This window comes from Pelophylax lessonae (assembly GCF_965119305.1).
Source record: "Pelophylax lessonae genome assembly, chromosome: 2".
Taxonomy (NCBI): Eukaryota; Metazoa; Chordata; class Amphibia; order Anura; family Ranidae; genus Pelophylax; species Pelophylax lessonae.
The window spans coordinates 56,390,809-56,417,139 of NC_138769.1; the positions used below are offsets into that span (position 1 = coordinate 56,390,809).

At 42.1% G+C, this 26,331-nt stretch overlaps 1 protein-coding gene across 1 annotated transcript in view; it reads left to right on the plus strand.

The window, feature by feature from the left end:
* Nucleotides 1-25,008, plus strand: part of LOC309548451 (SET domain-containing protein 4-like) — a 37,116-nt gene extending 12,108 nt beyond the window's left edge. The window contains exons 5-11 of the mRNA XM_082248395.1: nucleotides 6,846-6,934; nucleotides 8,272-8,701; nucleotides 10,141-10,315; nucleotides 13,605-13,686; nucleotides 15,727-15,807; nucleotides 17,267-17,390; nucleotides 24,811-25,008. Coding sequence (XP_082104521.1) covers nucleotides 6,846-6,934; nucleotides 8,272-8,701; nucleotides 10,141-10,315; nucleotides 13,605-13,686; nucleotides 15,727-15,807; nucleotides 17,267-17,390; nucleotides 24,811-24,942 — 1,113 coding nt within the window. The 3' untranslated portion in view covers nucleotides 24,943-25,008. The remainder of the gene's footprint in view (nucleotides 1-6,845; nucleotides 6,935-8,271; nucleotides 8,702-10,140; nucleotides 10,316-13,604; nucleotides 13,687-15,726; nucleotides 15,808-17,266; nucleotides 17,391-24,810) is intronic.
* Nucleotides 25,009-26,331: the final 1,323 nt, after the last annotated feature.

The window sequence follows — 26,331 nt, forward strand, 5'->3', positions numbered from 1 at the left end:
TGCTGTCGGGATGGGGATCACAGGAGAAGTCAGACATGTGTGGACTGGGGAGAGGAGACTACAGGATAAAACCAGAGCATGGTGCACCTAAGAGGAGGTCAGTGACAGTGCTGCCCGGCCAGTCTGAGGGGGGGGTCACTGATTTAAGGGGGCACTGTTATAAAGGTTCCTCCTTGTATCAGGACCCCCCCCCCCTCCCTTCCTTAGTGCATTCACTCTGTGGAAAGTGGTCTTTGGTCACCAGAGTCCCCCCCTACATCAGAGTTCTCAGCTTTTTCACCCGTGCGCTCGAAGTGACACCCGCTCCCAGCTGCGGCAGTGGTGCTTCCATCTCATCCACTGTAAAACAAGGGACCATTTTTTGTCGCGCTGTATCCAGAAACGAAACCCTAACTGCAGAGGTATTGTACACTACAAAGATTGTCATTTATTTTAGTAAAAATATGCTGGGTGTGTCATGGATTTTCTTCTTATTTAACATGTATACATAGACATTTCATGAAACTTTAGGTCATGAATATTTAGGTAAAGTCATGGAAAAGTCATGGAAAAGTCATGGAATTTTATTGGTTAAAATGTGTATGAACCCTGTTATATATGTGTGTGTATACAGTTGGTTTGGGCTGCTCATTCACAAGAATTACATGCAAAATAATGGTACCGCTTTCAGCACCTAAAATCCAAAAGAATCATACCGCGAGGGAGGTTAAGTTAAAAGGAAAAGAAAATAATTACCGTAGGCATTTTCTATTGTGTTGTGGCATGTAGGATGTACTGCACAATCTTTTTTTTTCTTGTTAAACATTTTTTATTATTCAAATTTTTAATACAAACACAATAAGGATAAAGCCCCAAAATAATATTTTACATACAGAGTGCACTAGGAATTGCCAGGTGCTTCATACTAAAAGGACAATACTAAATATTCACTTGGGGTACAATGTGCAGTACAAAAAAGAAAGTGTTTTCAAATTTCCAGGGAGAAAGAGGGTTTCAAATGCCACTGCCGTATATCAACAAAATAGCTAGTATTAACCTCGTAGCACCTCTAATTCATAAAGAAGTAGCAGAATTCAGAAAAGAGAGAGAAGGAAAAGCAAGGATGGAATTTAGGGAGAAAGGAGGAGATTAAAGGAAGGGGGGGGTGCAAATCAATCAGGAACGTAGGGGCTCAAAACCTGGTTGGGAACATGAGATCCATGAGGACCATATTTTCAAGAAGTTATTATGAGTGTCTGAAGAAATAGCCGATAATTTTTAGTTTACCATGGTTCCGTTCAGTCGGGAGTGAACATTCGGGAAGTTCAAGTTGGTAGACTTCCATGAATGGGCAATTGTTTGCTAAGCGTTGGTAAAAATAAAAGTTATTCGTTTTGCCGTGGAACACTCTGAGGGTTTGTCCAATAGAACAATTTTTTTACATTTCGGTCTTTCACTAAAAGAGCAAAAAAGCATATTGAAAGAAATACGACTACAAATGTGGAAAATTCCAATCAGAAAAATAAATGCCGCAATGGAGACACTATGAATAATATTAAAACAGCGCTCGCCCTTACAAAAAATATAATAGCAATCATAAAATGTATACAATAAAGTGTTCATGTGCAGAAATATAATATATTCATAACATAAATAAAGTGCTAAAGTGTTCCAAAAATGTACTAATATAAGTGCTAAAAGTGCTCCAAAATGTCCACAAAGTGTGTTAAAGTGCTTGAAGATATAAAAGTGCTGAAGTGCTTAAAACAAATCATACGGTGCGGGGTGCTTCGGTGTCTCCACTCACCAGAAGTAATCGACCCTCAGCTATTTCATTCTGAAACACCAATACACCTGCTTGATGCTGCCACACTGCTGCTGTACACCGACTTGCAAAGGGTCTTTGGGGCTCAAATAAAATAGACAGCTGACATAGTGAAGTCCATTTAAAAAGATTTATTGCGCATATCAAAAAATTACTCACAAGAAATACATGCAAGATCAGCTTGTAGAAGAATAAACACGGTTCTTCTGGGAATGCCGTCTAGCGTGCGTTCCACGGAGGCAGTGGCGGAGCTAGACTTTTAAAACAGGGGTGGCAAGGTATTATTTTGGGGGGTCAATATACATGCGTGTGTGTGTATATATATATATATATATATATACATATACACACACACACACATATACACACACTTTTATAAATAAATGTAAACAAACATCCTAAGCGGTATTAAAACATTTTTAATTAAATAAACAATTATCAAAGTAAACATTATTCTTTTAAGGCCGCACACAGATCACAGGGCTCTGCTCTAAAGGGGATCTATGGGGACCCTGCTCTAAAGGGGATCTATGGGGACCCTGCTCTAAAGGGGGATCTATGGCATAGATCCCCTTTAGAGCAGGATCCCCATATATCCCCCTTTAGGGCAGGCTAGGGCAGGTCCCCCATAGATCCTCCTTTACAGCAGGCCAGGGTGAGGTGAGGTCCCCTATATAGATGCCCCCTTACAGCAGGCCAGGGTCCTCCCCCAGACAGTCCCTCTCAGTCTCCACACCGACAGAATTGAGTTTGCACTTTTACTCCCCCTCTGAGCATGGTGGTGGCATGAATTGGTGATCCAGTACTACATCTGCACGTTTAGTCATCATCCCAGGACTCTTTAGCAGTTATGGACTTTTAAGCTAATTCTGCTGTTTTGGTGGATTTTATTTATTTTATAATTCATTTTATGATATTTTAATGACAAGCTTTGTTCATATGAGAGACTTATGTGGGCAGATTATGCTATAAACTGTGAGTTTATACATATGTGTATGCATTCCTGGTGGTGAGAGGAGGGGGGTAGTGAGAGAGAGGGGGGAGGGGTGGTGGTGAGAGGGGGGGGGTAGTAGTGAGAGAGAGGGGGTGGTAGTGGGGGGGGTAGTAGTGAGAGAGGAGGGCAGAGCCAGTAACACTTACCAAGTCCAGGAACCGACGCTGACACCATCCATCCATCCCGCGGCTGAATCCTTCCTGCCCCATCCAGCTTCAGTCAGTTTCTCTCTCTGATTGCAGGGAGGTGGGTGGAGCCAATTTCAGGCGCGGAGGATGAAATGAAAATCCTCCTGGCTCTGAATGCTGGGGGAGGATGGGAAGCTCTGTGTGCCCATACAGCAGCTACAATTGGTCCCGCCCCCTGCCACCTTCCTTCCCAGCCAGCTTCTGTTTCTCCACGGAGCAAGGGGGCGGAGCCCCAGCCCCCACATACTTCCCCGCCCACACCCGACATCAATGCCTAAATTTGACAGCTGCAATCACTCTCCTTGCAGCTGTCCCCCCCCCCCCCCCCCGCCGAATCACCCACTTATCACTGGCTTTAATGTTAAAGTGCTGATATGTAGCCCCGAGTTCCTGGCCAAACCCCCACTGGTGAGCGGGGTGGCAACAGGGGTGGCAAGGATTCCGTCTGGGGTGGCAATTGCCACCCCAGCTAGCCCTCTGGCTCCGCCACTGCACGGAGGACAGAAAGTGACGTCAATGGTTTGGCGTAACCGAAAATACGTCAGCGTGTTTCTCCCCACCTTTCAGAGCGTCATCAAAGGACATCATTTCCAGTACGCCAGCTTGTTATATTTATACAGCACAGGGGTAACCTCCCCCTATCCAAACACTAATCAGCAATGAATGGACTAAATAATTAGATCGCTATGATAAAACCCATCACTTCCTGTTTACATAAAGATCAAAGAACGATTAGAATAGCATCTACCATCAAACGTTTAAAATCGTTAATAATATAATGACACAAAGATTCCATATAATACAACAACAAATATGCAAGATATTAATTAGTACAATAAATAAAATATGGCACATAATGAAATAAATGAAAAGAAATTAAATGGATAAAAAAAAGAAAACTAAAAAATTTATGAAAAATCAAGAATAAAAATAAAAAATGGAAATAAATTCAGAAATACAGAAAAATGTAGAAATGGAAAAGATAAAATGAAATAAAAAAATAATAAATTAAATAAAATAAAAATAAAATAAAATAAAAATAAAAAATAGAAATAAAAATGAAAAGATAAAAATAACAAAATATGATATATAAATTTAAGAAAATGTAATAGTGATGAACCCCGCACCGCATGATTTGTTTGAAGCACTTCAGCACTTTTATATCTTCAAGCGCTTTAACACACTTTGGGGACATTTTGAAGCACTTATGTTAGTAATCTTTTGGAACACTTTAGCACTTTATTGATGTTATGAATATACTATATTTCTGCACATGAACACTTTATTGTATACATTTTATGATTGCTATTATATTTTTTGTAAGGGCAAGCGCTGTTTTATTATTTTTCATATTTCTGAGTTTCACACAGCAGCTGCACATTATATCACTTTATTTTGTTGTATATACCTAGCACGGGTTTATTTGAATAATTTGATTATTTGCAATGGAGACACTGCCACTTTGCCCATTCAGGCAGAGTCTCCTGATAGTCCCCCACCCACCAGTTATACTTAGGTTTCCATCAGAGCCCTTGCTCTGTTGTTTGTACAGAGTAGGGTTTCCGGATGTGGGGGAGCTCCCCCATTTGAGATGTTTGCGCCTGGATGGCCAATTGCCTAGCCTTAACATGTCGGGGCCAGTTACATACATAGTTACCTAGTAGATGAGGTTGAATAAAGACAATAGTCCATCCAGTTCAACCTGTGTAGGTGTGTGTGGCTGTAATCATTTCTCATACCCCTTAATGTTCTGATCCTTGAGATGTACGTCTAAGAGTCTTTTGAAAGTAGCCATACTTCTCGCAGAGACTACCTCTTGTGGTAGAGATTTCCACAATCTTGTAGCCCTAACAGTAAAGAACCCCCTGTATTGCCTGAGGTGAAAACGCTTCTCCTCTAATTGCATTGTATGTCCTTGCGTCCTCATGCAATCCTTGCGACTGAATCGTTTTTTTTTCTATGCTGAGATCACCATTGAGGTATTTGTAAATTGCTATCATGTCCCCTCCCAGGCGTCTCCTCTCCAGGGAGAATAAATCAAGCGATTGTAAATGCTCCTTGTAATTAAGGTCCTCCTATCCCCTAATTAGTTTAGTTGCCCTTCTCCAACACATCCCTCCTGAGGAGGGACAGTTACATCATCCACCTGGATAAGCTCAGACACAGTCTGGCACAAGAGCTTACTGTGATTCCCGAATCGCTGCAAATTGTGCGGCACACTTGCGATCCCGTTACTTTCAATGGCATCTCAAACGCAGCCCGAGTTTGCCTCTATTATTGCCCGACAAACTGCAGCAAAATTGCGCAAACAGAATTGCGGGATGTCTCTTGTCCACAAGAAGTTCTGGAACTTGGCGTCCCCTGATTCTGTTTGCCCAATTTTGCCGTGATTTGTCAGACAACAATCATGGGAAAATCACACCATGACTGGGGTGCCATTGCATTTGGAAAAATCGAGCTAAGTATGGGAGACACACAGGGCTCTCTTGGTACAACTAGAACAGTAAACACAGTCAATAAAAATTCATCATTTATTAAATATAGCATTTAAAAAATGTTCATCTTGACAGTGACATACATAAATAAAAGGAACAACAGACAAATATTCATACAACATATTCCATTGGGATATCACATTGACATATAATACAGCTGAATGGGAAAAAGAACCATGCCCCCACAGTTGCCCCTAGCCAGGGGAGCCTATTGGAAAAGGGGGAGTCACGGTGTACTCAACATGTTTCGCGGATTAGACCGCTTCTTCAGGAGAATGTAATTAAAATAAGCTGTATCATCTATTTAGAAAATAACTTATGTTAATAAACAACTCATGTGATAGAATATAGTAAATAAACATGTGATGAATAATCATCACCACCTATAGGTGCATAGTCTGTATCACAGAGGACATAAATAGTCCAATGTGAGGGGGCTCCACCCTATCATGGCATGAGTGCCATAAACATTTCAAGCTAAAGCTAAAAAGAGGAAACACTGTGAAAAGAACTCATCCAAACTCTTCAGATTGAATAGGCCCTATACAGGGGTGCCATTGAAAGTAACAGAATTGTAAGCAGGTCCCGCAATTTGCGGCAATTCTGGAAATGCGGGAAGAATTGCAGCAATTCCGCCCGCGATTCTTAATGCCAAGGTGTGAATGGAGCCTCAGTAATTGGAAATTGGATTGTTTGGAAGAGCTCATTAATGATCTATTCTTAAACACCTACACTCCCCACTTGCTAGCAGTGCTGAAATTAGTCACACATCTTTCATTTCTAGAAAAGTGATGGTAGAAAAAAAATACCATGTTAATGGTGTTGTAGAGCCATTAGGAATTAGGGCCTTTTCACACTACTCCGCTGAATAAATGCATCAAAAACGCATATGTGTTTCCACCTCATTTTCTGGGTGCCCAGAAAATTACCTATTACCCAGTATGCACCTGTGAAACTTGGACATGTGACTCAAAAATGCACAAAAAATGCAAAGCAGGTGTGTTTTTTTTGTGTTTTTGCCACATTTTTGGTGCGTTTTCTATTCATTTCAGTGGGGACCTGTGTTTGTCGTGCGATTTTGAAAAACGCACCAAAGATTCTGCAAGCAGGACTTTTAAAGATACACCGCACCTGCAGTGCTGTAAAGAGTCCCATAAGCTTTAAAGGGAAACATTTTTCCTGCATTTTTTTTTTTAGCAAGGTAAAAACACAGCAAAAATTTTAGGTGTGAAAGGGCCCTTAGAGTGCTCTGTAAAAATAAAGATTGTGACGAACCTCAAACAGATATTTTTATTTGATAAACTTTGACAAAGGAAGTTAAGATGGCTTATACAATCTCAGCCAATCTCTTTGTCTTTTCTCAGCCAGGAGATCTGATCATTTCCTTGCCAGAGTCCTGTCTGCTTACCACCGACACGGTCCTGGAAAGCTACCTTGGTGATTATATCAGAAGGTTGGTATTATAATGGCAGGTCTGCTGTTTTTTTAAAAATCCTTGAAAATGTGACATTTCAGTTTTCCAATGTGCAAAGCTCCACCTCCTCAGTGAAAATGTGCGGCTGCAGCTGATGGGAGTGAACTCTCTCTTCATCCACAACTCCTAGAGCAGTGGATGCCGACACGTGACATCACTTTTCTATAAGTTGTCTGGCTGCACATTTGCTCAGAGGAGTCGGAGCTTTAAGGCTACATGTCTGCATAGAAAAACTTAAAAAAAAAGACATTTATGTAGCAATTTATTTTAAAACGTATGCAGGTTAATGGGAACCATCATTTTAAAGTAGGTTTATTGTTTGGCCTTTTCTTCTGCTTTACCCTCTTTCCATCATCTGCCCCATACACTTTCTTAAATCCCTTTACTGCAAGAGTCTTAGGCACCTTCCACATGGGGTCATCCAGTAGCTGTGTGTCCCTCCTGGTGTTTTAATGCACCCAGGAGGGACACATGTAGCATCCCGTTTGTGCTGGAGACCACGCTGGACTGACTGGATCAGTCCCTGGTCATGGGTGGGTGGTTGTTTGGGCAAGTAGGAAGGGGTTTCTCCAGCAGGTTGTGCCCAGTAATTGATAATGGCAAAAAAAACTTTTGGGGTTTGGGCTGCTGCCTTCTTGGCGGGGCCTTATGGTTGTAAAAGTTGGAAGGAAGAAGCTCCCGATGTCCACAAAAATGCAAATTCAAAGAAAGAAAAAGTAGCAACAAGTACATCAAGCCAGCGTGTTTCAGAGCTTGTGTTGCATGCTAATAAATGGGAAAAAGTTCTCAAGCCGAATATATATTTGCGTGGCATCAGAGAGCAGACTGACAGAATGACAGCTGTGGTTGCAAACACAAATTTTTTATCTGGCCTCTTAACTTTTTCCCATTTAATAGCATGCAGCAACAGCCCTTAAGAAGGGGGAGTCCTGAAATGCTTTGGCTTAATGTACTTGTTGCTACTTTCAATAAACACCTTTTAACCTACCTTCCAATTCACATTTTATGGACACCAGGTGCTCCTTCTTTGCTATTTTTCTATGTGCAGCATCCAGCCTGTCAAAATGTAAGGCAGGGTGCGGCAGCCTGAGGAGCTCCTTGATTCCAAACCTAATCTGTAAATGGGTCCGGGATTCACTGCAGCCTGGAGCTCTACTACCCCCCCTCCCTTCTGCCATCGTACAGCAAATTTTCTTTCCTCGTGCCCGCTATTGCTATGCCTTCTAGCACTATGGATGGCTTTACTCAAAAGTACATTTTTAGCTGCAATTATCAAATAATTACATGTTTACTGAATATTTTGTCATTATGCTTAGGTGGCGTCCCCCTGTCTCCCCTTTGTTGGCGTTGTGCACTTTCTTAGTCACAGAGAGATACGCGGGTGACCGGTCTCTGTGGAAACCATATCTAGACGTATTACCCAGCAGTTATGACTGCCCAGTTTATTGGGATCCAGAAATAGTGATGCTCCTTCCAGAACCTGTCAAACAGAAAGCTAAGCAGCAGAGGAGCATTGTTCAGGAGATCTACTCTTCCCATGTGTCGTTCTTCAGATCACTGCAGTCGTTGTTTCAGGAGAATGCCGAAAGCATCCTGACTTATGATGCCGTGCGCTGGGCCTGGTGCACAGTCAACACTCGTACTGTGTTTATGAAACATGCACAGAGAGACTGCTTTTCTTCTGAACAGGATGTGTATGCATTGGCACCATTCTTAGATCTGCTGAATCACAGCCCTGGTGTGCAGGTAAGATCCCGCATATTTCAACAGCTTGTATACCAGCCATTGGTTCTGGTTTACCCAGTAGGCATATCACACACTTTAAGGATAGATCTAAACTGGTGTTTGCAGGGTACCAAACCACGTCTATTTTGACTGGGGGGCTAAAGTGCCCCACTCCCCAACCGCTGCCTTTTGTGCTCATTGACTGTTTTGCTGAGCGCAATGCAAAGCATCTGAACAGTAACACATTCACTATTTAGTGAGTCCTAAATCCAGCAGACAGGAGCGCTGCCCTGCTTTCTGTTTAGGGGTCATTAAACACAGCCAGAGACAGACAAGGTCCTTATACACCTTTCCTAATTCAAGGAAGCAAAAAGAGCACTTTTTTAATGATGACGTCATGGGAGGGCGACCGTTCCCTTTCATGCAAGTTCAAAGAGCAGTCATGATATATAAGAGCACCATGACCACCCAGAAATCATCTGTACTCAGTAAACTAAAATCTAATTTCATGGGCTTTGCACATTTTAAAAAAGAGTCTGCCCTTACCTCCAATGACCTCAGCTGAAATCAACTTTAATATTCTGTACAAAAGGCACAGAGATCCTCCCTGATCGTCCGCTAATAAATTTTACCCAGATAGGGCTTAGTCATAGACCTCTATGACTAAGCCTTGTCTGGGTGAAAGTTAGAGTGTGGAGTATCTGGGTGGACTTTCTGTATCTTTGTATGGAACAATAAAGATGATTTCAGCTGATGTCATTGCCAGTGGGGCTGGACCTATAATGTGTACATGTGCAGAGCATGGACAAACTCCATTTGACTGACACCTATACTTACACATGGGCAGATACAGGTCTGAAAAGTGGCAGTTTTCTTTACAGTACTTATTCTTTGCTCATTACAGTTAGGCTTCTTTCACACGGCCGCTCCGGATTTCTTCTCCGCTGCGGGACTTTTTTTTTTTTTTTTTCACGGAGCGGATGACATTTGTGTCATCCACTCCGTATGTCTGCATATCATCCCATCCGTTTGCGGATGATATGCGGACCTAATGTAAGTCTATGGCATTGCGGATGTCAGCGGATGACACCGCTGACATCCGATTTTCCTTCCTTTCCAGTTTTTGAACGGATGAAAAAATAGGGTTCCGTTCCAAAAAACGGAACAGAACTGAAAGGAAGAAAATCGGATGTCAGCGGATGGTATTCCGCTGACATCCGCAATGCCATTGACTTACATTTGACTCCGCAAATCATCTGCAAAAAAATAGGATGATTTGCGGACAAGCGGAGCGGCCGTGTGAAAGAGCCCTTAGTCTTTTTTTGAGCCTCGCATATGAGATGATACCCTGTTACGGGAGAAGGAGGGCAAACTTCCAAACCTCCCTATTATGGATGAACGTCCAGCTTTTGTGACAGGCAAAGGTACTTCATTTACTTTCTATAATTTGTTCCATTCAGGTGGAAGCCGCATTTAATGAGGAGACTCGACATTATGAGATTAGGACTAAAGTGCAGTATAGGAAGTATGACCAAGTGTTTATTTGCTATGGACCCCATGATAATCAGCGACTTCTGCTAGAATACGGATTTGTGGCAGCTAACAATCCCCATCAGAGTGTCTATGTGACTCCAGGTAAGTGTATGCTAGGGGCTGGATCATCTGGCCAAAAAAAAAAACAACACAGGATGGTGAATTTACTAAAGATAAATAGACTCTGAACTTTGCAAGTGCAGTTGCACTGATTTTCCCCTGAGCTTTATGAATGTGGTAAAGCTCTGTTAATTTCCATCATTTTATCATGTACAAGCAAAAATTCATTTTTTTCCTTGCACCTAATTGGGTATTCTTTACAAAATGCAGCTTCACCACATTCACTAAGCTCTGAGGAAAAAAAACTGTAACTGCACTTGCAAGGTGCACAGTCAATTTGCCTTCAGTAAATCCACCCCATATTGTCACTGGTTTACAAAAACTACAGGCTAATGTAATTGTGACCTGGAGTTAGCCAATCACCTTCCTGTTTTCCCAGTGCAATTTACAGATTCCCAGCCTGTTTTTATATCTGCCATATGGCCTACTTTGAATAGCGCATAGGTTTGCTGATTGTGCCTGGTTCTCTGCCCATCTGTAAATTCTGGGTGCGTGGCTAGGAGCACCTAGTACAAACTTCTGTCTCACTTGAAATTTGCTTAAAAGCTTTATTTGTTTGAAACATCAGATACAGCCAGTGCTTTGTGTGGTAAAGGACTTCCCCTTCCTTGGGGCTTGTATAACGATTAATAATACATTCAGTATTAAATAATATAGAAAGCCTTAAACTGAATCAGGGTCAGCATGCTTTTAGGACAACCCAGCCTCAAGACCGGATCTATAGTATTTCCAACTGAGTGTATTGCAAATTGTTCTACAAATCTTAAAGAGGAAAGTCCCCCACCAAAATGCGTTGGTTGTATCATATGTCCCTAACAAATAAAGATTTTAAACGGATTTCAAAATAGACGGAAGTTTGTACTAGGGGCTTATAACCACACACCCAGATGTTGTTCATCAGCTGAGCGATTTGACTATCCTGAGCAGAGAGGCAGCAGCCTAGGCCCAGAACCGCGTCTTTACCTTTACCATAAACTAAACTCTAGCAAGGATAACATGCTTTATCCTTTATTATTTTAAATTAACTTGTACTCACATCAGTTCTGTGTTCCTACAGGCCATCTGTGAATCATCACCTTGTGCCTCCTTTTCATTTCAAGGAATAAAATATGTAACTTTATTCTCATTGTGAGGCAAACTTTGGCCACCATTGCCCAGGAATTTTTGCTTAGTCTTCCTCTTATTAAAACTGCTCAGGTCAACCTAGCTAACCAGGGATACCCTAATCTGACCCCTATTTGAAAGGACAAAATATAACATCTCCAGCGTGTGGTGGTCTAATGCCAGTACTTGGCACACATCCATTTCGCAGAGTGGGGGTGTCCCAATAGAAACTATAAAAACACAAGAAAAAAAAAGGGCACCTGCCTAGCACATTATCTCAATACCCATTTATTGTAAAAAAATGTGTAAATAAATCTTCTCACAGACGATACGACTGACAAACCATATCAAGATAACACAACTGTTCCATCCACTCAATGTACTCCTCAGCTTGGGAGGACATCACTTGGGATCCAAATGGCTTATGGTGCTTTTCCACTGCATGGAACCGAACGGTTCGGCTCGCTTTTGTGCTTTTCCACTGCTGGTACCGCATTGTACGGTGTAGGAACAGTTCGGTACGGTACGGCGGCGCTTTTCCACTATATGGAACCGAATGGTACGGCTCTCTAAAACAGTACCAACTCGATTGTGGTCCCAAGAGGTACCATACCGGTACCATATCCCACAATCCTTTGCATGCAGTCACTACTAGCCACTGATTGGTCAGAGAATCGTTGTTATCCCACCCACTTAACTTTAGTACTACTTTAGTAGAAAAGCAAACCATACCAAACCGTACCGAACCGTTCCAACACCGTACCATGCGGTACCAGCAGTGGAAAAGCAAACCGGGCCAAGCAGGGCCGAGTAGAGCCGAGCCGGTACTTGCAGTGGAAAAGTGCCATTACACATTTCTAGGGCAGTACCCTCTTCTTCATATTTGGCTCTGAGGAAGAGGGTACTGCCCTTAAAACAAGTAAGCCATTTGGATCCTAGGTGATGTCACCCCAAGCTCAGGAGTACATTGAGTGGATGGAACAGTTGTGTTATCTTGATACGCTTTGTCAGTCGTATCGTCTGTGAGATTTATTTACACATTTTTTACAATAAATAGTTATTGAGATAATGCGCCAGGCTTTGTAGTTGAAAGGACACACCCTTTCTCTCATTAGCTGTCATAGCTTGTGTTGATGGCAGCCATACTGTACATTTTTTTTTTATCTATGTGCCTGTATATTGCAGAATGACAACAGAAAAACTTGAGGTTCCGTAAATGAAACGTTATTTAAAGCAACCCAAACCAAACAGTCTTTAGCTAGCAGAACATAGACAGCACACATGTGTGACATCTGACATTTGCCTTTAAGTTGCAGCCTGCAGGCACACAGTCCTCATAAGTTAAAGAGTAACTGTATATCCAGTCAGGAGATTACTGTAAGTGGCTGTAGGATGCAGTGCTAGGACAAGATCCTTCAGCATCCAAGGCAAAAAGGCCAAAATGCACCCTTCTCCTCACATCCATTTTTTTATTGTTCCAAGAATACATATTTCCCTACAGACATCCTTCACTGCCATCATATAGCCTTTGTGTAGTTGCATACATTTACCCAGGTTTTGCATTTTCTTGTATTTGCTGTAGGATCAGGGGTCAGGTTGGTTGCTGGGTGGAAGAGGAGGCATGCATACTCCTTGTGCTACTTTCCAGCCCAAGTATTTAAAGGGCTTATGCTGGCCATAGATGACCCTTTTTTTTTATCAACAGATTCTTCCATCCACACAAAGGGAGATGGATGGAGGAATCCTCATCGCTGTGACATTGTATTCTGATAGTGGGACTCCTCTGCTGTCAGAATACTATATGATCTGCAACTGCAGCCAACTGTTTTCCAATATTCCCGTTTCACAGAAGCCAATCTATCAATTGACTTCTTATGAACAGGTACAGCCATATATTGATCGAAATTTTGCCCACCCTGCTCAAATTTAAACCATCTATGCTTTGGTTTGCTCTTCATCCAGGCCCTGATTGAATATATGCAAAAACCAAACCGTAGTCCTTGATGGGGGCATTACAGTCCTGTCGAGGGGGTGACACTAACAGGGTGCTACAAATTTCCCGGTCTGACAGCAGGAATCTAATTGGTTGCTGCAGATATACAAATTTTCTTTTGACCATATTTTCTAACTGTTCTGACAGTGTTGTGTTGTTCTCCACTATTTGTAGATGTCATCCTCCAGTATTTATCTTGCGCAGACAAACAGCTACAGAAGAAATGGTCACTACTAAAGGAAAATAGATTTTTAGAGTAAGTTGAGTGTTTTGCTGGTTGCATTGAAATTAAAGTGATTTCAAAGGCTTCTTTTTTTAAATTAAAATAACAATTGTGTTATGCTTACCTGCTCTGTGTAGTGGTTTAGCACAGAGCAGCCCCGACACACCCCTTCTCAGGTCCCCCGCTCCCCCCTGACAAGTTCCCCCATTGAAAGCCGCTTTCTATGGGTTCACTCGTGCAGGCTTACTCCCAAGCCGCCATGTCTGTGTTAATTGACTCCTCGTCATAGGGTATGATTCACAGGAGCGGGAGCAGTTGGCTAACAATATGCCCAGTTGGGACGGACACAGCCGGGAGAGCCGCTGCTCACTTGCACATCGCTGGATCGTGATCGGGCTCAGGTAAGTATAAGGGGGTCTGGGGGGTCCCTTTGCAACAGAAGATTTTTTATCTTAATGCACGGAATGCATTTGGGTAAAAAAAAAAAAACTTAGAGGTGCTCCAGGCTCCTTCAGAAAAAATAAAAGTCACAAATACAAATACTGTAGCTGCTGACTTTTAATACTAGGGCACTTACCTGTCCAGGAACCCAGCGGTGTCCTCACCTGAGCTGATTTTTCAATCGGCTATCGGGTGCTGGCACTGCCATCCAGACTAAGGGAAACCAGCAGTGAAGCCTTGTGGCTTCACAGCCGGTTTCCTACTGTGCATGCGCGAAACGTGCTGCACTTTGTGAATGGGCCGGCTGCGGGGGAAGGAGGAGGGGGCCAAACAGTTTGCGATGAACTTAGCTGGAAGTGGCACGGAAGAAAAGGGAGTATGTTCTATTGGGAATGTAGAAAGATAAGTGAAACCTTTATTTATTTATTTTTTTGCTAATTTAAAGTGGTTCTAAAGCCTTCAAGAGGAGCTCCACCCAAAAGCGAAAGTTCCGCTTGTCTGCCTCCTCTCCTCCTCTGCTGCTACACTTGGCACCTTTTTAGGGGGGGTGGGGGGAGCAGGTACCTGGTTTTGACAGGTACCCTTCTCTCCCCCTCCCCCTCAAAAGATGCCAAATGTAGCGGGAAGGGGGGGGTGCAAACAAGCGGAGCTTCCCTTTTTGGATGGAGCTCTTTTTTAAGGCTTTAGAACCACTTTAAATTAGCAAAAAATAAATACATAACAGTTTCACTTATCTTCTAACATTCCCAACAGAACATACTCCCTTTCCCTTTTTCTTCCGTGCCATTTTGTTATGTCTCTGGCAACAAAGAGAGGAAGTCAACGTAAACTCCAAGTCCTGATTTGTCATGACCATGTGATAATGCTGGGCCAATGCTCAAGCAACCTCTTTTTTTATGCAGGAGGAAAAGGAATCTCGTGCTCCCCTTTACCTAAAGCACTGGGTGTTTCTCTTTGTTTCTAGAGTGGTAGGGGAGTGAAACAAAGGTGAGTATACCATATGTAGCTGTTGAGAGGGAAAATTGGGAAATGACAGCATGTACACTGATAACTTCCTGGGCTGAGGATAAAGATATTTAGGGGGCACTATTATAGTGATGAATTTACTCTAAACCCCAACATCAAAATTCATATACCAAAATATGTCAATAAAATGTTAATACTGTGTAAAAATGAAAACACAATTAGTTGATACAATATACAAATTCTATAGAATAGTGTCCATAATAATAATTTCCAGTATTCCTCTTGCTTACACAAGGTTTAGTTGTCTCTCCAATAGTGTCTCCTCCACTTTACCATAGAAACCAAGATATAGTACTATATAGTGTAGTATTTGTGTTTAAAATAATGGTCACATTAAAAGGTGCCTAAATTGGCACAGACACAACCCGCCTGTGTTAGTATTGGAAATGCCGCAGCTCTGCTTGTGTCCTGGATCGTTCCACCAACCGGATGTTCGGGACAGGAAATAACGAGCTGGAGGTTCTGCCTCTACGCACGTTTCGTCAATCTGACGTCATCAGGAAGCTGATGTGTCCGACATTAGTCCACTTAAAATAATTGCTGTTTAATGTCATAGGGTGGAATAGAATATGTTAAAGAAATTATTCTAATTATGTTTTATTTTAGAAATTTGACATTTGGACAGGATGGGCCCTCCTGGAAACTTCTAACAGCTCTCAGGCTGCTGTGTCTGGGTTCTGAAGAATTGTAAGTTGCTCTTTCAACAATTTATATATATATATATATCATTTTATTATTATTTTTGTATGTATACGAGTGTATGAAATTTATCTCAAGATTTACATATTTCTAATTCATTGTAGAATGAAAATATTTAATGGCTTAGTTCACTATTTTGAAACTATGTGCCAGTAATACAATTTGTTCCCAAGATTAAAATCATAATTACACAGGATTTTTATAGTGCCATCAGTTTGTGCATTGCTTTATAAAATCACAAAATGACAAGGATTGTCAAAGCAATGTCTAAGTGCTTGACCTGGCCACTAGGGGAGATTTACTAAGGCTGGTTTCACACGGGCGTTTCCGTTGTCTGCATCCACATGCTCAGCAGGTGGATGACAGGTCCGTGTCCTCTCTGCTATGCGGAATGGACACAGACGCAGCCCCGCTTTCCTCTATGGAGCAATCGGGTGGAAATGGACTGCCTGTCCTTTCTCATCCGACTGTCATCCGATTTGATCCGCTGCTTTTGGCGGACAGGATCGGATGGCAGCGGACATGTGTTTGCTAACCTCTGCCGCTCCATAGGGGAGACTGGAGGGGGGTCCAATCAGGTCCATCTGCAAAACTGATAGGTGGACCTGATCGGGGAAAGCCTGTGTGAAACCAGCTGGTGGTGCAGCTGTGCATAGTAACCAATCAGCTTCTAACTTCAGCTTGTTCAGTAAGGGCTCTTTCACACGGTCCGCCTCCGTAGGTGGATCCGTGCTGCTCAGCAGGGGATCTTAAACACAGATCCCCACTGAGCAGGCAGGTGTCAGAGCCCCATGCATCTCTATGGGGGAATCGGATGAGAGTAGACCGCCTGTCCACTCTCATCCGATCCCCTGGGCGGATGGAAAATAGGGTTTTCATTCGTCCAGATTTGACAGACAGGATCGGATGCGGATTGCAGCGGGTGTCAGTGGACATGTCTCTGCTGACATCCGCTACCCCATAGGGATGCATGGGGGATCCGATCAGGTTCACCTAAAAAACTTACAGGCAGATCTGATCGGATCGCTCGTGTGAAAGGGGCCTTAGGTATTAACAATAAAATCTAAAAGCTGATTGGTTACTATGCACAGCTGCACTAGATTCTATGTCTACCAGTTTTAGTAATTCTCCCCCATTGTATCTCTCAGTTGCCTGCGTTTAAACATTTTTTACAGGTAGTTAGTCATTTTGGTTGCCATAGTAGATTTTACCTGAATGATTGGGGGACAGAAAAACCATGGCTCAACTCTTTTTTTTTGTTTTACTGTCCTCTGGCTGCCCATTTGAAAGAGCCTTTATTCTGTAATCCATTACATTTTACAGGAAGGTAAAATTAAGGGATGCGTTTTGCAGTAAATATAAAATGAACTATGAAACCAGCCTGTTTTTCTTTCCACTGCAAGATATTAGTATCGTTTTGGAGACTATAATCTCTTTGTTGTTTTAGCACATACTGGAAAAAAGTTCTTCTGGGAAGTTTTATGTCGGAGTCCAACGAGCAGAGCTGCATGGAACTTGTGAGGAAGATTTGCCAGCACTTACTAGAGCAGACTTCATGGGCTCTACAGAAGGTGAGTCAGGCAGATGCTGGAATACAGCGATTGGCTTTAAGTGGCGTTTGGCTTCCTGAAAGCATGGCCTAAAATGTTAACCCTTCTGTTTATCAGCATGGCATTTAGTGAATCTGTTGGACTGCCTTTAAGAGTATTTGTACTGCAGTGAAAAGTAAAATGTTGTGAATGAGGACAGGAGAGGGCACAGGTACTGCAGCTGTTTTTTCTAATGATGATGGATTTAGCATTGCTAAGATCCAACGTCTCCCGATAATCAGGAAACAAACATGAGACGCTCAACTGAGCACTTGTGTTTATATAGAGAAATCAGTCCGTTTTCAGTAGCAAAAACAAGTGTAAATGCTGCAGCTCTTTTTCCTTTTTTTAAATATCATACGGATTTATTTACTAAAACTGATGAGTGCAAATCTGGTGCAGATCTGCATTGTAGCCAATCAGTTTCTAACTTCAGCTTATTCAATTCAGCTTTGACAAAAAAAGACAAAAAATAAATAAAATTGGAATCTAATTAGTTACTGTGCACAGCTGCTCCAGATTTTACACTCTCCAGTTTTAGTAAATCAACCCCATAGGGTCCTTTCACATGAGTGATCCGATCAGATCCGCCTGTCAGTTTTTTAGGCAGGTCTGATCGGATACCCCATGCATCCCTATGGGGCAGCAGATGTCAGCGGAGACATATCCGCTTACACCCGCTGCCATCCGCATCGGATCCTGTCCGTGAAATCCATACAGATGGAAACCCTATTTTCCATCCGTCCAGGTGATCGGATGGGATCGGATGAGAGCGGACAGGCGGTCTGTTCTCATCCAATTCCCCCATAGAGGTGCATGGGACTCTGACACCTCCCTCTCCGCACACAGATTAATGCTTTTACACTGGGGTGGTGCACTGGTGGGGCGGTGCAAAAAATCCTGCAAGCAGCATCTTTGATGCATGTTTGGAGCACTAAAAAAAAAAACACCTCAATAACGCCCCTATCCATTGAAATGGATAGAAAGCGCTTCAAAAGCACCTTAAAATGGTTCTTGAAGCAGTTTTTGAGTCATGTCTCCTTAAAAACAGCACATCACTAACGCCTCAAAGGTGCAGCAAAAGTGCTGCAAAAGCACGCAGCTCTGTATGGACAGTTTTCAAGCGCCTCAGTGTGAAAAGGCTCTTAATGCCAGAGGCTCAAACAGTGACCTGGAGCTGTCAATGGCAGCTTGGTAACAGTGCTGGAGGCACAGAGTAATTGCATTCCCAGAACAAAACAAACCTGATGTTAAAGCCTGACCACTGTGCTGTCACATATCAGCATATAGTCAGCAGGAAGGGGTTAAAGTCTTCTAGAAATCCACTCAGCTTTTTGCCCTTGTGGTCTGACAACACACAACATTTTTGTGGACTGAGTGGTGTCAGCCCTATCCATTGTCTTGCTAAACTACTCAATCACTCCAATTCTCAGACCTCTACAACATAAAGAAAATAATATTGCTGCGCCAAGTCTTTCATTGGAGATAAATAAATAAATATGTTTGGTGTACAAAATGTTATCACAATAACTCTAAATCAGTCCATCAACTGTGATACTAAAGTGATAAATCAAATCAGCCCGCTGACGAAGTCTATGACGCAACGCGTACGGGGGAGGAGCCTGCACGTCATCACGTCGATTCCCGGAGACCACAGGCAGCGTTTGATGCTATGATAAGTCCGCACTGCTGAAGTGCTTTGAAATGTAAGTGCGATTTCACCATTTATGATTTAATAAATAGCCTTAAAATCAGAGAGCACTAGATCTTGCTTTTATTTTTTCCACACCGATGCCATATAAACCTGGAGAGACTATCAGGAGGCGGTGATGGGAAGGCAAACCAGACTGCAGTGATTATTCCAGAGTGTGTATTGACTCTCAGGAGTCTGTTCCTAAGGTGAGCTGCTAATCTGTCACTAGTCACTAGGAGCACCAGGAGTGAAGCATGCAGCCCTTTTGATCACATTTGTGGATGAAGATTTTTTGATTTTTCTTTCAGTCACTATTTTCACTGAGGATTGGGACTATTAATATTATTGATTTTATAATCACGGCTCAGAAATTGATTTATCACTTTAGTATCACAGTTGATGGACTGATTTAGAGTTATTGTGATAACATTTTGTACACCAAACATATTTATTTATTTATCTCCAATGAAAGACTTGGCGCAGCAATATTATTTTCTTTAAGTTTTCACAGGTGTTTTTGTGTTTGGCACTGATTGTTTGCAGCCTTGTGCACAAGAATCTTGATTGATTCTTTTTTTCTGTTGAATGTGGGCTTGCGCTGATTATTTTTGATTTACATACTCTACAACATAAAGGCTAGTCATTCTATAGTCCAGGAGTCTCCAAACCTTCTAAACAAAGGACCACTTTACTATCCTCCAGACTTTAGGGGGGCCAGATTGTGCCCACTGGTGGTAGAAAAAAAAATGTCCTGGATTCAGTGGGAATAAACAATGCCTCAGAGTTGGTGCACAGTGGGAGTGAATAATTGCACAACACCTTTGGTCAGGAGGAGGATAAATAGTCCACCATAATTGGTATTAGTGGAAGAAAAAGAGCCCCATCATTGATATCAGTGGGAGGAATGGTGCCTTATAATTGGTTTAAGTGGGAGGAATAGTGCTCCATTGTTGGTATCATTGGAAGGAGAAGTGCCCCATCGATGGCGTCAGTGGGAGAAATAGTGCCCCATCATTGATATCAGTGGGAGGAATAGTGCCCCATCATTGATATCAGTGGGAGGAATAGTGCCCCATCATTGATATCAGTGGGAGGAATAGTTCCCCATTATTGATATCAGTGGGAGGAATAGTGCCCCATCATTGATATCAGTGGGAGGAATAGTGCCCCATCATTGATATCAGTGTGAGGAATAGTGCCCCATCATTGATATCAGTGGGAAGAATAGTGCCCCATTATTGATATCAGTGGGAGGAATAGTGCCCCATTATTGATATCAGTGGGAGGAATAGTGCCCCATCATTGATATCAGTGGGAGGAATAGTGCCCCATCATTGATATCAGTGGGAGGAATAGTGCCCCATCGATGGCGTCAGTGAGAGAAATAGTGCCCCATCATTGATATCAGTGGGAGAAATAGTGCCCCATTATTGATATCAGTGGGAGGAATAGTGCCCCATCATTGATATCAGTGGGAGGAATAGTGCCCCATCGATGGCGTCAGTGAGAGAAATAGTGCCTCATCATTGATATTAGTGGGAGAAATAGTGCCCCATCATTGATATCAGTGGGAGGAATAGTGCCCCATCGATGGCGTCAGTGAGAGAAATAGTGCCCCATCATTGATATCAGTAGGAGGAATAGTGCCCCATCATTGGTATCAGTGGGAGGAATAGTGCCCCATCATTGATATCAGTGGGAGGAATAGTGCCCCATCATTGATATCAGTGGGAGAAATAGTGCCCCATCATTGATATCAGTGGGAAGAATAGTGCCTCATCATTGATATCAGTGGGGGGAATGGTGCCCCATTATTGATATCAGTGGGAGGAATAGTGCCCCATTATTGATATCACCGGGAGGAATAGTGCCCCATTATTGATATCAGTGGGAGGAATAGTGCCCCATTATTGATATCAGCGGGAGGAATAGTGCCCCATTATTGATATCAGCGGGAGGAATAGTGCCCCATTATTGATATCAGTGGGAGGAATAGTGCCCCATTATTGATATCAGCGGGAGGAATAGTGCCCCATCATTGATATCAGCGGGAGGAATAGTGCCTCATTATTGATATCAGTGGGAGGAATGGTGCCTTATAATTGGTATTAGTGGGAGGAATAGTGCTCCATCGTTGGTATCATTGGAAGGAGAAGTGCTCCATCGTTTGCGTCAGCGTGGAAAATAGTGCCTTATCATTGGTGTCAGTGGCAGGAATTATGCCCCACTGTTTCAATGATGTATGTGCTTCATACATTTCTGCGATGTGCTGTGATGTTTTAGGGAGCTATGTACAGCACCTTGCTTGCCCCCACTCACCTGCTTGTGTTGTTGAGAAAAGCACAGAGACCCTGTGATGATGTCACTGGGTCTAAGATAAGGTATGTAAAGAAACCAGAAGGGTTTTATTTAAAGGATAAATTCACCTTTAAAATAAACAATGGCACAATATTTTGCTGGTAAAAAAATGTGCATTTTCTATTTTTTTTTTTTTGTAGGAGCCTGGAAAGCATCACCCCCGAGATCAGCAGGTCGTGGGTGCAATGCAGGGCTCCTGCAGACTGTCAGTGTAAGCTGTCTGCTTGCTTCTCATATGAGCAGGCAGCTACACAATGACAGGAAGAATCAATTAACTACTTTGGTGGTTCATTTAAAAATACAAGCCGTCAGCTGCAAAAGCTGTGTCTGTACTTGTAGTTCATTCACAGAGCTCTTTTCAAATAGTGACAGCGGATGTGGGGAGAAAATCCCCAGCCTGCTGTCACAGGGAGGGGGTAATCAGGGAGCAGCTGTAGGAGCGAGAACATGTTAATTGTTCCACCCTAAAAACTGGTGGAACATGTAACATGTTCCCAAAGGTGAACTAATCCTTTAATAATTTCATTTTAATGTTTATGAGGGGAAAAGGATGAACCAGGAAATACAGAATACAAACAGATTAAACTTTAGCTTTAAAGTGCACCTTCAGTTTTCAGGGGAAAGCAATCTCTGTATATTGCGTGTATTATATATGTGCGTATTTAAAAAAAAAATATATATATATATATATATATATAGTATCTCACAAAAGTGAGTATACCCCTCACATTTTTGTAAATATTTTATTTTTATCTCTTCATGTGAAAATATTGAAGAAATGACACTTTGCTACAATGTAAAGTAGTGAGTGTACAGCTTATATAACAGTGTAAATTTGCTGTCCCCTCAACATAACTCAACACGCAGCCATTAATGTCTAAACCGCTGGCAACAAACGTGAGTACACCCCTAAGTGAAAATGTCCAAATTGGGCCCAATTAGTCATTTTCCCTCCCCCGGTGTCATGTGACTCGTTAGTGTTACAAGGTCTCAGGTGTGAATGGGGAGCAAGTGTGTTAAATTTGGTGTTATCGTTCTCACTCTCTCATACTGGTCACTGGAAGTTCAACATGGCACCTCCTGGCAAAGAACTCTCTGAGGATCTGAAAAAAATATTTTTTTCTCTACTTAAAGATGGCCTAGGCTATAAGAAGACTGCCAAGACCCTGAAACTGAGCTGCAGCACAGCCAAGACCATACAGTGCTTTACCAGGACAGGTTCCACTCAGAACAGGCCTCGCCATGGTCGACCAAAGAAGTTGAGTGCACGTGCTCACCGTCATATCCAGAGGTTTTCTTTGGGAAATAGACGTATGAGTGCTGCCAGCATTTCTGCAGAGGTTGAAGGGGTGGGGGTCAGCCTGTCAGTGCTCAGACCATACGCCGCACACTGCATCAAATTGGTCTGCATAGCTGTCATCCCAGAAGGAAGCCTCTTCTAAAGATGGTGCACAAGAAAGCCCGCAAACAGTTTGCTGGAGACAAGCAGACTAAGGACATGGATTACTGGAACCATGTCCTGTGGTCTGATGAAACCAAGATAAATTTATTTGGTTCAGATGGTGTCAAGCGTGTGTGGCGGCAACCAGACGAGGAATACAAAGAAAAGTGTGTCTTGCCTACAGTCAAGCATGGTGGTGGGAGTGTCATGGTCTGGGGGCATGAGTGCTGCCGGCACTGGGGAGCTACAGTTCATTGAGGGAACCATGAATACCAACATGTACTGTGACATACTGAAGCAGAGCATGATTTCCCCCCTTTAGAGACTGGGCCGCAGGGCAGTATTCCAACATAACGACCCCAAACACACCTCCAAGACAACCACTGCCTTGCTAAAGAAGCTGAGGGTAAATATGGACTGGCCAAGCATGTCTCCAGACCTAAACCCTATTGAGCATCTGTGGGGCATCCTCAAATGGAAGGTGGAGGAGCGCAAGGTCTCTAACATCCACCAGCTCTGTGATGTCGTCATGGAGGAGTGGAAGAAGACTCCAGTGGCAACCTGTGAAGCTCTGGTGAACTCCATGCCCAAGAGGGTTAAGTCAGTGCTGGAAAATAATGGTGGCCACACAAAATATTGACACCTTGGCCCCAATTTGGACGTTTTAACTTAGGGGTGTACTCACTTTTGTCACCAGCGGTTTAGACATTAATGGCTGTGTGTTGAGTTATTTTGAGGGGACAGCAAATTTTTTTTTTTAATTTATTTACTGTTATACAAGCTGTATACTCACTACTTTACATTGTAGCAAAGTGTCATTTCGTTAGTGTTGTCACATGAAAAGATATAATAAAATATTTGCAAAACTGTGAGGGGTGTACTCACTTTTGTGAGATACTGTATGTGTGTGTATATATATATATATATATATATATATATATATATATATATATATATATATATATACAGTAAAACCTTGGTTTGAGAGTAACTTGGTTTGAGAGCGCTTTGCAAGACAAGCACATTTTTAAAATAAATTTTGACTTGATATACAAGCGATGTCTTGATATACAAGTAGCGGCATGTCACAACTGGGTATAAAAGAGAAGAGAGTCGCCTCTAAAGTGTAGCAATATGGTTACATTTAACGAAGGTTCAATATTTAGCAGCTCACATGGTTGATGATTAAAACAGACACATCTAAGTATGCAGGCATCCGGGGTAAAGCTATCCACATAGACCATCCTCCGCACTGCCATCTTCATCACACCCTTCCACGCTGCGCTCCACGAGCGATTCAAAGCCTCGCTTTCAGATCACTCTACTGCAGGGTAGTCTTCCCATTCACAATTGCAGACTGACATCGGTGAGAGCCAGTGGTTCAGAAGATGGTCTATGTGGACAGCTTTACCCCGGATGCCTGCATACTTAGATGTGCCTCTTTAATCATCAAGCATGTGATTTGCTAAATGTTGTACCTTCATTAAATGTCCCCATACTGCTACACTTAGAGGCGCCTCTCTTCTCTTTTTCTCCTCTTTCTCTCTTCTCTGTAGCTCCTGCTGGATTTTGCTTCTAATCCCCTTGTGGAGGCGCCATTTGTGGACATTTTATGATGACACAACCTATCACATTGCTATAATCTTTGTATATAGACTATAAACTGAAAGACTTATGAATAAATGGTTGTGGAATGAATCATCTGAGTTTCCATTATTTCTTATGGGAAAATTCGCTTTGATATAAGAGTGCTTTGGATTACAAGCATGTTCCCGGAACAAATTATGCTCGCAATCCAAGGTTTTACTGTATATATATATATATATATATATATATATATATATAGTGTGTGTGTGTGTGTGTGTATATATAAATATATATATATATATATATTTTTATTTTTTTCCCAGATCTTTGCTTGGAAAAAAGAACACACAACAAATCCTCATCTTGCCTTAGTGGAAGAATTACGACTGGAAGCACTGAGAATTCTGCAAAGTTCAGACAACCTTCTACAGAACAGGGACTTTCTGTCACCATAGATCTGTGTCTGTATGTGATGTTTACATAAGCACATGTTTTACAGCAGACTCTCACCCTTTTTAAGCATACCTTACCTTTAAATGTAGCTGTAATTTTTTTTATGTTGGGGGCTGCACTACATAGAAACAAAGCAAAGAAGAGTGAAAAAGGCCAATGCCCATCAAGTTTTATTTATGTTAGTTCTAATGCCATTACTGTTGTTCCAGAAAAGGGCAAAGTTAAATAAAGGGAGGCAGCTGTCAATTTATTCCTACAATGGAAGAAATAATTTCCCTCTTGACCCTGGACAGATCAATTCTACAGATGTAACTTAAAGACACCAGGTCAAATAAGTAAAGTACTTGAGCAAACCACATACCTGTAAAGAAGAAACCGAATATTTACTTCCATCCGGAGTAGTCGTCAAATGATCACTGCTGGGGAACTGACACTTCTGGGAGTGTCAATCTTCTTGTTTCCTGTTTTTTCCTGCCAACCTCCCCCATCATTACTATTTCGTGTAATGCATGGAGTTTACAGGAGAATCAGTAAGCGCTGCAGGTGACCAAGCAGATTTACATTCCTTTAAAATGGAAAAAAGTCCACAATACTCACCTCCCCTCCAACAGTCCAACGTCCGCAAGGTCCCTTGCCAGTGTTTGCATCGTCTCCCTTGCTTCTTCTGGATGCCAGGTCTTCGGCTGTCTTGATTGGCTGTTGTGAGATAACGCAACTTCTGTACATTCGCACCTCAGTGTACATTTTAAGGAAGACTGTGAACAATCAGGTATGTTTTTATTATTGCAGAAGGCACATTGCATGTCTCTTCTGCAATAAAGAGCCTGCCTTCTCATAAGTTTTATTATTTTTAGACTTTAGTACCACTTTAGTGTCGGTTTGCCAGTGGTCTTTGATAGAGCATTTCTCAGCAGCAGAACAGAGTTCAATAGTGGCGGGAAAGGGAAAGGTAAGTATTCTATTTCTTCTCAACAGGTATGTAGTTTACTTAAACTTTTTACTTATATGAAGGTATTTTTAAAAAGGAATTCCAGCTATTGATGTTTTATACATAGTTACTTAAGTTCACTACTCCAGTGATCTCCAATTGCTTCTGGGTCCTGTGCCAAGCAGCTGCCTTGCTGCATTCTGAACACAGGAGGTCGGCTGCTCGACACGGGCGCCATTGAAAAAAATGCTTTGCATTTTTGTATGATTTATAGCAATTTTAGATGTTATTATAAATATTTAACAACTATTTTTAAAAATAGATTTTATATATCAATAAAAAAACAACAAAAAAACTTGTTTTAGATTTTCTTTCAGTGAACACAATCCCTGGTACTGCAGGACACAAAGAGAACGCTGTATTTGTATTAGTAAGACATTCAGGTATTTTCACCTCCGATGTT